Source organism: Trichechus manatus, unplaced genomic scaffold (genome assembly GCF_000243295.1).
Source record: "Trichechus manatus latirostris isolate Lorelei unplaced genomic scaffold, TriManLat1.0 scaffold00015, whole genome shotgun sequence".
Lineage (NCBI taxonomy): Eukaryota > Metazoa > Chordata > Mammalia > Sirenia > Trichechidae > Trichechus > Trichechus manatus.
Window position 1 is genome coordinate 5,659,524 of NW_004443951.1, and position 13,961 is coordinate 5,673,484.

General features: G+C 44.6%; 1 protein-coding gene across 6 annotated transcripts in view; it reads right to left on the reverse strand.

Annotated features, from left to right (window-relative positions):
- Positions 1–25: 25 nt before the first annotated feature.
- Positions 26–13,961, reverse strand: part of ELAVL4 (ELAV like RNA binding protein 4) — a 97,575-nt gene continuing 83,639 nt past the window's right edge. For 3 of the 6 annotated variants that reach the window (XM_004371756.2, XM_004371758.2, XM_023727091.1), the window contains exons 4-7: positions 7,262–7,415; positions 5,439–5,664; positions 3,755–3,793; positions 26–740 (exon numbers count right to left, since the gene is read on the reverse strand). In XM_004371756.2, the coding sequence (XP_004371813.2) occupies positions 413–740; positions 3,755–3,793; positions 5,439–5,664; positions 7,262–7,415 (747 nt within the window). In that variant the 3' untranslated portion in view covers positions 26–412. Of the gene's footprint in view, positions 783–3,754; positions 3,794–5,438; positions 5,665–7,261; positions 7,416–13,961 lie in introns of all 6 variants that reach the window. The other 3 variants (XM_004371760.2, XM_004371759.2, XM_004371757.1) reach the window with 2 other exon arrangements.

Sequence of the window (13,961 nt, forward strand, 5' to 3'; positions counted from 1 at the left end):
TTTTTTTTTTTTTTGTTTGTTTTTTGTTTTTCTTCTTCAAATGAGCGAATGGTCATCTTAAAAAGACCCACCTTCAAGGAAGGTAGTAAAGTTAGCTGGCTGGGTAAAAATCCCTGCACATCGCTATCTATGTATATTATATTCAACAACGACAGCTATGAAAGAACATTCAATGCATCAAAGGTATTTTTTTGTTTTTCTTTTTTTTCTAAGCATTATAAAATCCATTCCTGGTACACCTCAGGATAATCCAATGTTTTAATACTTAGGCAACACTGGCTTATAAAGTCCACGGTTGAATATAAGCCTTGAAAAGTTTGTTTCTCTCTCTTTTGTGTATGTGTGTGTGTGCACGCATGTGTTTTGTTCGTATATATTTATATATATATTTTAATAAGTAAGGATGGGAAATTCAGGACTTGTGGGCTTTGTTGGTTTTAAAGGAAACTTGCAAAACTCTGTCTCCCAGGCGGTACCCGTTGAGGCTTGCGATGGCCATAGCTGCCTCGTCATAGTTGGTCATGGTGACGAAGCCGAATCCCTTGCACTTGTTGGTGTTGAAGTCGCGGATGACCTTGACATTGTTCACTGCGCCGAAGGGACCGAAGAGCTGCCAGAGGACGCTCTCGTCAGAGTCAGGGGACAGGTTGTAGACGAAGATGCACCAGCCTGTTCCCGTGTGACCAGGGATGTTCATTCCCACAAGGCTTGTCATCCCGTCAATGGTGATTGGGGAAAACCTGGGGGGACAAGCAGAAGGGGGGACTGGTCCAGACATCAGTCTGACCGCGGATAACACACAGATGCACAGACACAGACACGGGGCAGAGGGCTGAGTGAGTGTTTGCAGGAGAGTCTGCAGGGTTTAAAAACCAAAACATAAACACTAATGCTTGTGGCAGTTGTTTTGCTAGGAATGGCTAGACTGGTCAAGGCACCTACATGCCAAGAGAAAAAGAACTGGGTCGATTTCTAAAAACCCATGGGGGATCTCAGAGCTACCAGAGCAAGGCTCTAATATAGTTCTGTCACAGTATATGCTTATGGGGTATCCCACCCTGACCCTGCTCCTCCCACAAGAGACAGTGAGCTCTTGGGGAAAGGGGTTCTATTTTATTCATTCTCTTGCTCTATTTATTTATTGACTGATGCACATATGGGAGTCTCACAGACACAGTGACACACAGAAAACACTTAATAAATATTTATTGATTAAGTGAATAAATTTGTTTGATCTCAATGCTTGGGAAATTGTATTTTATATTTTTAGGCAGATTAGGGGATGGCCCTAGAAGTGCTCAAGTCTACCATCTTTGCGGTCCCTCAACTCCTGGTTGTCAAAGATCTTCAGTATCACTGAGGACAGAGATATGTGAGAATGAACAGACATGTCTTGTTATTAACTGAATGAGTGGCTCATGTTGTCACCTTTATTTGAAAGGGTTCCCCCTCAAAAAATTCCCACAATGTAATAAAGGCATATGACTCTTGATGCTATATTATCCGGAATTCATTTCTAAGTATCGCAGGAACAAGATTTCAAGTGGTTTGTGCATTTATATATCTTGAATCACTGTACATTAGAAAATCAGAAAACTGTTATTTGCCCTATTACAACTACTTTTGTATTAGGCTTCGAAATCTTCTCAGTTTTTATGTAATCTTGAAAAGAAAAAAAAAAACCCTTCAGAGTCTATTTACTGTCTGATAAAATAAATCCATGTGTGATTTGTGATGGATGCATCAGATGAAACAATTAGGTTACCCGTGCCTACAGCAAAAAAAATTTTGTTAACATTTTATTTCAGACTGAACTGACACAGGGATTTTGACCCTATTCATTAACTATTAGCTTGCTTTTTCATTGTTGGGTTTTTTTTTTTTTTTTGATGGGGAGCAGGGGGGTGGTGGGAGAAGGAGGGGAAGAAAAAACTGGGGAAGAGCATAGGGTAAAGTGTGATCCAGGAATAAGAAAATATTCTTGGAAATCTGAAACTCCTATTTTAAAGAATAGTTCTGTATCTAACTAGAATTTAGGTAATCAAATGGCTGCTGACGGTATGCTAAACATAACAACTCAATAAGCATTGCTTTTGCTATTCAAGTTAATCTTCCCTGTCGCTTAAAAACAAAAACAAAGCAAAACAAAACCAAAAACCACCATGGAACATATTCTTAGAAGGGCAACTCCATTGTCTAACTGCTACTTGCTTTATTTCTGACGACTTTTCACAACCTTCTCTCCTCCAACTGGGTGAACTGATCCCGTTCAGTTTATAGGTAGAAAACAGTTAAGTATTTATTATAAAGCCAAAGTTGGGGACAGCAAAGAGGTTTCACTAGACTGTCAACTCCAGTTGGTAATGACTATCTGGAGCACTTTGGAGGAAGGATTCTGGATCCAAAGCTGGGTTCAGCAGGAAAAAAAGAATGCTGTTATCGACTAGCGATGCGTACTACGGGTGGGGACTTGGAGGAAGGGGCAGTATGCATGTTGCAGCTGTGGTATACGCATCACTCTTTTCACAGAACTAAAGTTGGGACGGGAAAGAGGTATGAGACCAAGCTAGGAAAGATGTAAAATGCCTGGGAACAGGCAAGCAGTGCGCTAGACACACGGAGATAATTCACAGTTATTCTCACTGTGCCGGGATTGAGACTCAAGAGGCTGGGAAGAACTGGCAGTCTGCAGTCAAGTTACTTCCTTCACTGTGCACCAGTTTCTAGGGTCAGGGGTACTTACTATGCATGACCAAGTGGTGAAAGAACTGCCTAGTATGGGGAGCGTGACGCAGATTATTAAAGACCACATCTCTGTCCCTTGACGGTAGGAAGGGGAATTAAAGTGTGCAGCTCTACTGAGCAAGATGATGAAGACACTACATTCCTAGCAGTTCAGCAGAGCTTATCAAAAGCACATATGGGAATCTCACAGACACAGTGACATAACACACCCAACTTCCCGTGATTCAGCTTTCAGACTGGGTCTGGAACACCCTTATGACCGCATTCAGAGAGCTCAAAAGCCTTGATTCTGTAGGAGCCCAACGCCACAAAAAGGCTTTCAATGAAAGAAATAGCAAGTTTAAAACACACACACATACATAACCAAGGGAGGGTTTATAACAACTGTTAAAACCTGTAACAAAAGAACCCTCCGGCTGAGGTGCACACAGATACACTTCATTCTCAGGATCCACTGTGAAATGCGCACTGAGGTAGGGGCAGGAGTCAAAGTCATCCACGCTTTTATTCATGATTTGGCCAGGGCTGGTAGTCCAAAATCTAATTTTTCGACTGACAATCAGAAGATTGTCAACCATGATTAGCAAAATGTTCTAATTTTGATTTGCAGGAATCTGCCCTCTTAACTGAATCTTGGCACTGCTAATGTAAAACAGTTGCTCTGCGAGTTTGCAAAACAAGCCAGCAAAGAGTCGGAGACTTCCCCTTTAGGGGAGCCATTCGGAGGACCCAATTACCAAGGGCTTGGTAGCTGTGGCACCTAAACCATAGGGGAAGCCCACCTGCAAACAAAAGAAAAAGTGAAACACACAAACACACTTTGTGTGCCCTAAAAGAAATAAAACCAACTGAGGTCTGAAATTAAAATTAAGAATTTGACATGCTGGTGGAAGAAAAATAATTAAAAAAAAAAAAGTAAAGTTAGTGAATTAAAATTAAAAAAAAAAAAAAATTCTAGCCCCAGTCTGTGCCAACACGGACATCTGGCAATTTGTGGAGTTTTAATTACCTCTTTACGCCATAGGCCATATTAAGCAAATTGTCCAGCCTGCAAAGAGAAGGAGGGTCTCTGGGTTAATGCCTCACAGATGGCAAGATCGCTCAATGGAACTATTAATAAGAATGCTCCATTTTCAAAGAAGAAAAGCTCAACGACTTTCCCCAATGCCTAAGAGTTTATCCATCAGTAGTTTCCCTCTTTCTTGCCTCCAACTGTAAGTAATTCATGTTTAGGTCAATGCTAGTGTTTAAAGAAAGTGTCTAATGAATCTCCCTTTCTTTCAAGGTCTCAATTAATCCCACTCCCCCCACCTCTCAGAATAGTTGTGTGGATTTTATTTTATATCGTGTGTGAAGCTGTTTAAAAAGGGAGAGGGGCTTCTTACATCGTTCACATTTTAGTGCAATTAAACTTGTGAATAAAGTCCTCTGTTGCAGATTAACAATGCACACGCACATCATGTGCGTCAGAACGCATCTTTTCTCTGAGCCTAGCTACGGTAACTAAATCTTCTTACCACACACACTTTTTTTGTTTGTTTTGGGGTTAATACTTTTAAAAATTAGCTTAATATTTACAACCCGAAAGCACTTCCTGGCACACTGCCGTTACGTTATAATCTTCCTCATGTTCGGTACCTTACTTGAGGACAAGCTATTCACACCATGGGGCAGTAGTAACCATAGTTTCCATGATTGGAAGCCTGCTGGAGAGGCTTTTTACATAAATACTGCATGTGCTCTCACACAAAATAAAAATTAGATGACTTGGACTCTTCATAAATCATTAACCATTTCAAATTCACAGGAAATGGGAGGACATAAAGGGGCTGATCTTTTCTCTTGTGGCCAGGCAGAAGGGCCTACTATCTTCCCATGTGATATCTGACAATAAGAAAAACTGTTTTATTAAAGGGAGGCTGGGACATAGGTGGAATAAAATAACCATTTTAGAATATACTATGGGTAGGCCCAAAATATCCTTATCTCTTGTCCCCGACTGCCTTGCACAATAGAGGCTGCTCATGGTGGCTCTGCCTTCATGGAGAGAAACTTGCCTTTAGAAATGTTCCAGGAGAAGGGATATTGCCCACCACACCAGGAGCTTCCTGGGGGTTGGGTGCCAGAAGCAAGAAACACTAATAAGGCCTGGACAAAACCCTCTTCCTTGCCTTCCCAGTGTTTGATGACTTAACACACAGAAAAAGGAAACATCCAAAGAGTGTATCTCCCCTCCTCTCAACAGCATTACCTGCTGAGGGAAAAAGAGGACAGCAAAACCACTCCCTCTGGCAAGGATCTGACTCCCAGTGTACCCTTCTCTCTACCCTTTTCTTTGACTTTATTAAAAGCCCCCATCCAGCCTTAAGTCTGAGCTGCCGAATGCGGTCACTTATCTGTGATTAACTCTTGTTGAAACAGAACCTTCTTTTTGGTTAAAAACAGTAATTTTGTTTCTACTAAGAAATCTAAAATTTAACCACACAGTCACAGTGGTGAGTTGGAAGGGGGCAGGAAGAGCATCTGGCCCAATCACCTCATTTTACACAAGTGGAAACTGAGGCTCAGAAAGGAATTTTGCACAGTAATTTCCTGGTGGTAGAGATGCTTACCCTTGCCCCATCCTTTAGGGCTGAGGGCTTCCCTGCCCTGTACCCCTGCAGCAGGGCTCCTTCCCCTGTGAGCATACCTACCTGAACCTCTGAGCCTGGTGGTGAAGTGGGCCGGGGTAGCGCCGGTTGGGGGACTGGTAGAGCTGGGAGAGTAGGGCCTGGCTGGACTTCTGGCTGGGGTTGTTGGCAAACTTCACAGTAATCGGTTCCGTAGCACCGCTGGGCTTCTGGCCGTTCAGCCCTTTGATGGCTTCTTCTGCCTCAATCCTCTTATCAAAGCGAATGAATCCCACCCCTCTGGATACTCCTGGAGAAAGACAAAGAGGCTCCGTAAAGAGAGAACAAACCAAACCGGTAAAAATCTCTGGGAAGAGATAGGCTGTGCCCCATGGACATTCTGTGGGGTGTCAGCTCACCTGCAGGGCCACAGCCACGCCAGCCTCCCCGGATCACTCTTATTCATCAAAGCACATCTGCCTGCGTTTCTGACTTGCGCCCACAGGACCTAGGAATCTCTAACATCTGTCCCCTCCAGCTGTCCATCACTGCCCTTCTTAGCCCTCATCTCCCTTGAGTTGCTGTAACTGATCACCCACTGTCCAGTTTATAGTCCTCCAAAGTGTCTCACACCTAGCCACTGAGTCATCCATTTGAAAAGCAAACTCTGACCATATCACATCCTTTAACAAAATCTTCTACATCTTTTTTGTACTTTTTGCATTTTGTACCTTATGTGTGGTACCTATTCCTCACTATCCCCCTCTCCAAACAGAAAAAACAAACAAAACTCACAAAAAACCTTCCATGGCTCCATACTGCACGCAGGCATACAGATAAAGTCCAGAGATCTTGGTGCAGCATTCAAAGCCCCTCACGATCTGGCCCCAAATTCTCTGCTGAGCCTCATGCCAGCCACCTTGAACCATGTGCCATTCCTTAAACAGGCTGTGCTCTTCCTTGACTCCAGGCCTTGGCATATGCTGTCCTCTCTACCTAGAATGCTCCTTCTTGCCAGATAACTCCCAAAACTATGCTTAAACACTGCCTCCTCAATGGAGCCTTCCTAAACCCCCACCAGGCATAGCACAACCTCTCCTTAGCTCACACAGTGCTCCGGACAGGCCCTTAGTAGGCACATGGCACACTGGACTCCTATGATGGGGCAGACTGTACTGCATTCATCCCTGTTCTGGGCTCTCTGTGCAGTGACTAGGGCAGAGCAGCTTCAGGGAGGGCTTGCTGCGTGAGTCATGGATGACATGCTAAACTACCGTCGGTGGTGAGTTATAAACTGAGATTAAATTAGGGGTAGCTGAAAACACTTGGTCATTAAAAATTTAATGCCAGGTGACTGACATTTCTTACTGAGAGGTGGTGGTTGCCATTCTTCGTCATGAACAAAGTATCACAGTACCAGATCCTGGGTTCCTATCCCTGCACTGCTCCTAACTAGCTGGTCCCCCACTTTGGACTTCTGCTTCCTCACTCATGAAATGAGGCAATTTGAGGTTCTCTCTAACTCTCTAATGCTATGGTTTGGAGATACAACTATATATACAAATTCTTTTCACATACAAAATAGCATTACTTGGCTGAGAGAAAGAGACTTTGAAGGTCATACAGTCCCACTCCTGACGCCTGAATCCTCTTTACAAGCCTGCCAAGTGGCTCAGCTGCTGCTGGAACAATTCCCATGATGGAGAACTTACTACCTCCAAAGGTGGCCCATTTTAAATCTGAGCAGTTGACTGATACGAAGTTCTTCTCCCAAGTCAAAAATACATCTACGCATGACCCATACCTCCTACCTTAACCCACCATTACCCCTCTGCTCCTATGGGTAACAGGTCACTTGGCTGGTGACACCGAAACACAAGGAAATAAATTACAAAGAAATATTTAACCTGTAACTTGATCGACCAGGATTCGTGAGGTGATGATACGGCCATATTGAGAGAAAAGTTGCTCCAGTTCCTTCTGGGTCATGGTTTTGGGAAGGCCGCTAACATAGAGGTTAGCATCCCTGATTGAGGCAGAGCTCGGACGGGCATATGAGACCTAGGAAAAGGCAAGAGTCGCTGAATCCATTACAGGCAATCACCCTCAGAATAGAGGCTGCGTCAACAACCAAGATGACAGCCCCTTGTCTATAGTCACAACTCATGGTGTCCATTTAAATAACTCAGTGGCTCAGGTTTTAGCTACTCTTGTAATAGTAACGAGAACCAGGAGAACAGCAAGAGAGGAACAAAAGGAGAGTTGACGATACCTTAAAACAAATGCACAGATAAGGGTCTCTAAGTGCAGAACAAAATAGCTACTGTATGGCAGCTGTTAAATGCAGAACTACCCACGCATGGAGTTCTGAAGATTTACCTCCTGGATGTGGGTGTATAGATGATTTACAGTATCCAACACATAATAATCTCTGAATAAACCAAAAAAAAAAAAAAAAAAAACCCATGAAATTCTGTTCTGCACACTTCTCTCCTTGCCACCCTCCCCACCCCCTTCTTCTTGAACACATAAAAGCAATCAGGTTCTCTGCAAGACTTTTTATGTCCCATTCTTTTTGTTGTTCCAATCTGTTCCCACAAGGTCTGCTCTCGCTGAATGACAAAGTGCTGGTGAAATGGGGCTGAATGAACAACTGCTTGTGAAACTGGGTATGTGACCTTGTCATCACATCTGCAAGGACCAGTCACCTTCCACTTTGAGTCAGAGCAGAAAAAAACACAATAAACAAAATGGGGGCACAGAAGATGGGGGGAGAGAGAGGGGCAGGGCAGAGGGAGAGAGAAGATATCCTCACTGATGGTTATAATAAGTTTGACTTTGTAAATTTGTCCTCCCAGATCTCTCAAACTGTTTTTTTTCCCCCAAAAAGCTAACACAGAAATGTAAACAGATCTGAAATTCCATCTGTAAGAAGCCAAATCTGTAGCAGTACACATAAGCAAAGCAAACCCCAGCAGTCATTAATTTTAGACTTTCATTTACTTATTTATTTATTTTTTAAGAAAACAACATGAGACATTTGAAATATAATTTACAGCTCGTCTAACAAAAGCACTTTCCTACTAAAGCTATTTCTGGGGTGGTTATGGCTCAGAATAGATGATAAAAACAGTCATTTCAGAGCACATCTGACAATGCTGGACAGCATGGGACCTATAAGCCTTAGCGTTTTTCAGCTGGGAGTTTTACTTAATCTACGTAGCTGGTTCAGAAGACATGCTAAGACGTAAGGATGAGCTTGTGTATGTGTGTGCGCACACACAAAAGCATGTGTGAAAAGGAATTGTTGTTAGTTGCCATTGAATCGGCTCAGACTCATGGCAACCTGACGTATAACAGAATGAATCTGTCCTGCACCATCTTCATGATCGTTGGCATATTAGAGTCCATTGTTACATACCAGTGGCATAGCTTCCAGCTACGTTAAACTGGACCTTTCGCATTAAGAACTAAACTTCTACCAGCAAAGTGGACCTTACTTCTGAGGCCTTAAGGGGAAACAGTGGCTCTAGCAAGAGTTTTCACAGAGAGGACTGAAGGATGAGCAGACCCCTCACCCATGCCATCACTCCCTTCCAATGACAGAGATGCCAGGTCCCTTTATGGGTTCCATACCTAAAAACAGATGCTGACTCAACAGATAAAGTGATGAGTGACTACTTTGCCTCGCTGGCCTCCTCCTGCTGATGGTGCCTACTTTTTCTAGAAACTCATGGGCTGCCTGGGAAGCATCTGTAGGCTCCTTCTCAGCACATGGGTGAGAGGCAGAGGGGTCTTTATATGGAGGGCCCTGTGTGCATTTGGGGTGTGGGGGAGTTGGGGACACTGAAAGGCAATATTGGAACTGAGTTCAAGCAAAACCAAAGGGAGGGGGGATGAAGGACCAAGAATCCTGTGCAATTGCCTAGAGATGGCTTTGTTCCAGAGATAGTTCTCTTTCCCCTCCTATCACCCGAAAGCTAGAAGTTTTTTGGATTATAACCCAGCAGAACTGTTTTTCAGATAGGAGCAGGGAACGGTAAAACCAAAAACCAAATCTGTTGCCGTCGAGTCAATTCTGACTCATAGTGACCCTACAGGACAGAGTAGAACTGCCCCATAGGGTTTCCAAGGAGGGGCCGGTAGATTCAAACTGCCAACCTTTTTAGTTAGCAGGCCGTGCTCTTGACCACTGTGCCACCAGGGAGAAGGAAATGAAAACATTATCGTGACATGTCCTTGGTAATGAAAGTCACCCTTGTTTAACCCCTGACAACTTAATTATCTCAATGACCTTTGTGCTCCCTCAAAACATGCCATCTCACCTCTATGCCTTTGCTCATGGGGAAAAATTTCCTACCCACCTCCAAAGGTCTCAGCTCAAAGGCCACCTCCTCTAGACAGCCTTCCCTGATTTCACCTCTTCCTGAAAATCACCTCTCGATTGTGCTCTAACTGAACCACACCCATGGTACTTAACTTCTGACTTGATTCACCATCTCCTCATCTAGTACTCTATCTGAACTGACCCATGGTACTTAACCCCTTTTGACTTTGGTTCACCAACTCCCCCCAACTAGTCTGCTGATCTCCTTGAGGTCGTGGGGGGAGGTATCTTATTCAACTCTGTGGCTCTGACTCCCTGAACAAAGCTTGATCCCTGCAGGGTGCTCAACACCTACTGAAGAATGAATGAACACTCACAGCTTATGATAAATGATGCTGCCATTCATGGATCTTTGGGGTTAACTGCAACTTGGATTCCTCCACTTAGAGGGGGGTGTCACTAAGAGTCAAACACCCAGAATCACAGCTGTGTTTCCCAGATAAGCTAAGAGCTAAAGGTCAACTTTCTCACTCCCCAGTGTATGGGGTCAGAAGGACTGAAAGGACATTGTTCTAGAACTAGACATCATCTTGAGGCATTGTCTCAGCAAACATTTCCTGAGGACCCACTATGAGCCAGGCATAGTATTGGGTACTGGAGATACAGGAAGAATAAGGCATGGTCTCTTGCCCTAAAGGACCTAAGCCCAATGGGGAAAAAGAGAACACAAAGGAAGTATTCAGTAGACATTAGTTGAATGGAAGAATGAATGAGTAAACATATAGACTATCACAATGCCACAAGACATATGCATTACCAGGGCTATGTATAGGTACAACTGGAACATGGAGAAGGGGAAAACTAATCAAGGATTAAATGGGCCATGAACGAGACAGAGCTGAGGTGAGACTGGTGGTGAGGTAGGTGGTGTGAGGGTGTGTGGTGGGATCAGGGAATGGTGGCTGATAATCACCCTCCTCTGTGGGTGATGGTGCTAACAGCTAAACTCTTGATTACTAACTGAAAGGTTGGAGATTTCAACCCACTCACAGGCATCTCAAAAGAAAGGCCTGGAGATCTGCTTCTGAAAGGTCACAGCCTTGAAAACCCTATGAAGTGCTGTTCTACTCTGCAACAAATAGGGTCACCATGAGTTGTAATTGACTCGAGGGCAATTGTTTTTATTTTATTTTTTGGGGGGGTAAGAACAAATGAGGAGATGAAGGTCAAGAGTTTAGCACAGTGCCTGGCACACAATAAATGCATAATGAATAGTAGCATCCTTGATTCCCATTAGTTCTGGGCAGCCAGAGCTAGACTACAGAGGGGAGCAGGCTCGGAACAGACCCTGTTACAAAAAAGGAGCTGGCACTAGAAAGTCAATGACACAACCAGAACCATTTTCCCAAAAGACGATTCTGGCAGAGGCAGAATCTCAGCGAGCAAGAATTACCATGATAGACTTGAGACAGACCCCAGCCACAGAGCAGCGATGAACCCCAAAGGTGAACAGCACCTTGATCATTCTCTATTAAGCCTAACTCCTGCTTGGTTTTTCTCTTCTATTTGAAACCTTAAGTCTCTTAGTTTTCCTAGTCCCCTGTCGAGAAAACCTAGAGAAGTAAGAGTGGTGGGCAAAAAGGACAGAATAAAGATCTTCCTGCATTCGGTTTCCAAATGCTCACACCAGTATCTAAACTATTTAAGTTTCCTCATACATTTGTTAAATCCTAACTGAGTGACCACAAGTGTAAGGCCCTTTGTTAGGCTGAAACATTCCTAAAAAAATCTCTGGCTTTCAGCCCCTGCAGAGGGTTAAGCACTGCTGGAGTGTTAATCCCACTGAGCCAGTGTCCTAGAGCCTGGGGCTTCCGACGCTGGACGTAGCACCCTAGAGAATCTCCCTTGCCTTGGACAGTCAGGATCCTGCTCACTTCATTCATCCAGAATCTCTGAAGACAAGATTGGCATTTCTAGGTTGGCACTGATCTCACTCTGGAGCTCACGAAGAGCCAACAGCAGGGAGGCCGCTCCTCTCCCACTGGGTCAGGGTGGTCCAAAGGTGGCTGACTAGGAATGGCCAACTCTACAGATGACCTCGACGGAAGATTCGCAGTCCCTCCAAACCCCTGAGCCCTCCCCATCCCTGCTGACTTGCAGCTGCTTGACACCCCCTGCAACGGCTATTCTAACAAAAGCACTTTCCTGCTTATAAGCTGGTTCCAGTACTCACTAGCTGTGTGACCATGGGCAACTAAGTTGATCTCAATAAGCCTTAGTTTCTTTATTGGTGAAACGGGAGACAATTCTCCTTGAATGGATTATTATAAAGAATTGACATGATATATTTAATGTGTCAGGCGGATACTTGGAATTTAGTAGGTACTCAGTAAATAGTAGAATCCAGCGTCCATTGGGACACACCTTCCAATTTTACCAAACAAGCAAGCAAACATCTGGAACACTACTAGGGACCATCTGCAGAGGCACTGTCCTCATCTGCCACCCTGGTGGGGTCTGGGTCATCCTTTCCCACTTCACTGCCATGAATTTCCTCCAACACATTCCCTAAAATCTTACTGCCTCATATCCATGAAGTACTTTCCATTTTCCAAAGTGACTTCACAACACTGCTCTCAGGGATTCTCCCCAAGGTTGGGTAAGGCAAGCACTGTCGCGCATCACAGATGAGGGATGAGGGAAGCCCTCCAGTGTAGGGCAGCAGGACCGGGACTGGGGACTACTTCCCAGACCCACTGTGCTCTTCCTACGTATCTACCACAGGTTCCTGCACCTGCTCACAGCCAGGGCTGAACCTGGGGAGGGGAAGGTGGTGGTGGGGGGTCAGCACAGCCTGGGGAAAATGTTTCCTGAATTGTCAGCAACATCCTGCCCCTTGTTTCTCTGACCCGTATGACGCAGAAAAGGGAGAGGATGTGGAAAACATGCATCCTTGTCACCCATGGAGATGTGCTCCTTTAGGAAAACCCTGGCATTGGAAGATGAAAGTTCGCTCACTCCTTCCCTCCAGGAACATATACTGTGTCAGGCCCTGTGCTGGGTGCTAGGGGTGTTTCTGCTTCAAGGATCCTACAGCCTGGTGAGGGAGGTGAGCAAACAAAGACAGGTAATACAGAGGGCTGTTCCTGCCAGAGGGCTTCTCGTCTCACTCCTGGTGTTTCCCTCCATGTGGAGGGAGTCCCTGGTGTAACTGGTCATGTGAGGTTCAGTCGCGGCCTCCTCCCTTCTGGGAGCCTGGTGCCCACAGGAAGCGCTCGTTTAGCTCTAGGCCCTAAGTTCTATGGGGCGGGCTCTGCTCTCATATGGGAAGGCCTGTGGGGTCCAAAGCACCTATGACTGGGTGTATCAGTCTGCCTAAGTATGGGATCCAGTGTTAGGAAGTCCACTGTGGTCTCATAATCAATCCAGGTCTAAATCAGTAATAAAGGTGACTTTTGGATTCCATCCTTTTTTCTCTTTTATCTTACCTTTCAATTGGTTTAGAACTTGGGTGTGGAAAACAGGGGTGTCATTTTTTGGCACCTTCCAATCCCAATAATGACTTCTATCACTGAATGGACGTTTTTATGAGCAAGGCGTTTTATTCATAAAGCTGCTAATCAGTACAACCAGGTTCACAGTAAGTGGAGATAAAGGTGACAGGGTGACCCTGGTGATCCCAGCAGAAAGTGTTATCCTTGAAATCTGCTTCACGTAAAATCAGTGCTAGAAGTGGCCTCAGAAGTTCAGGGCAGGATCCAAGACAGTTGGCTATTCACCTTACATACTTCCAGGGACAGGAAGCTTACCCACTACCTCATGGGCATCCTGCACCATTGCTGGGAAAGTTCTTCAACTGAGTTCAATTCTGTATTCTCTGTATTTTCCATCCTTCTCTTATTTCTCCTCTAGCTTCACACACCAACAGCATTTTTCCTGTCCTCCCTACCCCTTATCCTGCAGGTCTCACTGACACTTCCTAGTTAGAATATCAGGTAACTGTGTTCTGAGGCAGGCTACTCCAAGGAAGTTCTCATTTATGCTACTGAAATTAAGCATCTACTTTGGAATGGAACGGAGGCAGAGGTTAAGAGCAAGGGCTTTGAGGTTGGAGAGATGGATTCCAATCTTGATCATCTACTTGCTGTGTGACCTTGGGGTAAGTCACTTCAATTTTCTTAGCTTCATCACTTGAATAACAGATACATAGTTTAGGAGATTTCTAACAGAGCTGTGTGAGGGTTAAACAAGCTAATGCATGTAAGATGCTCAGGCACAAT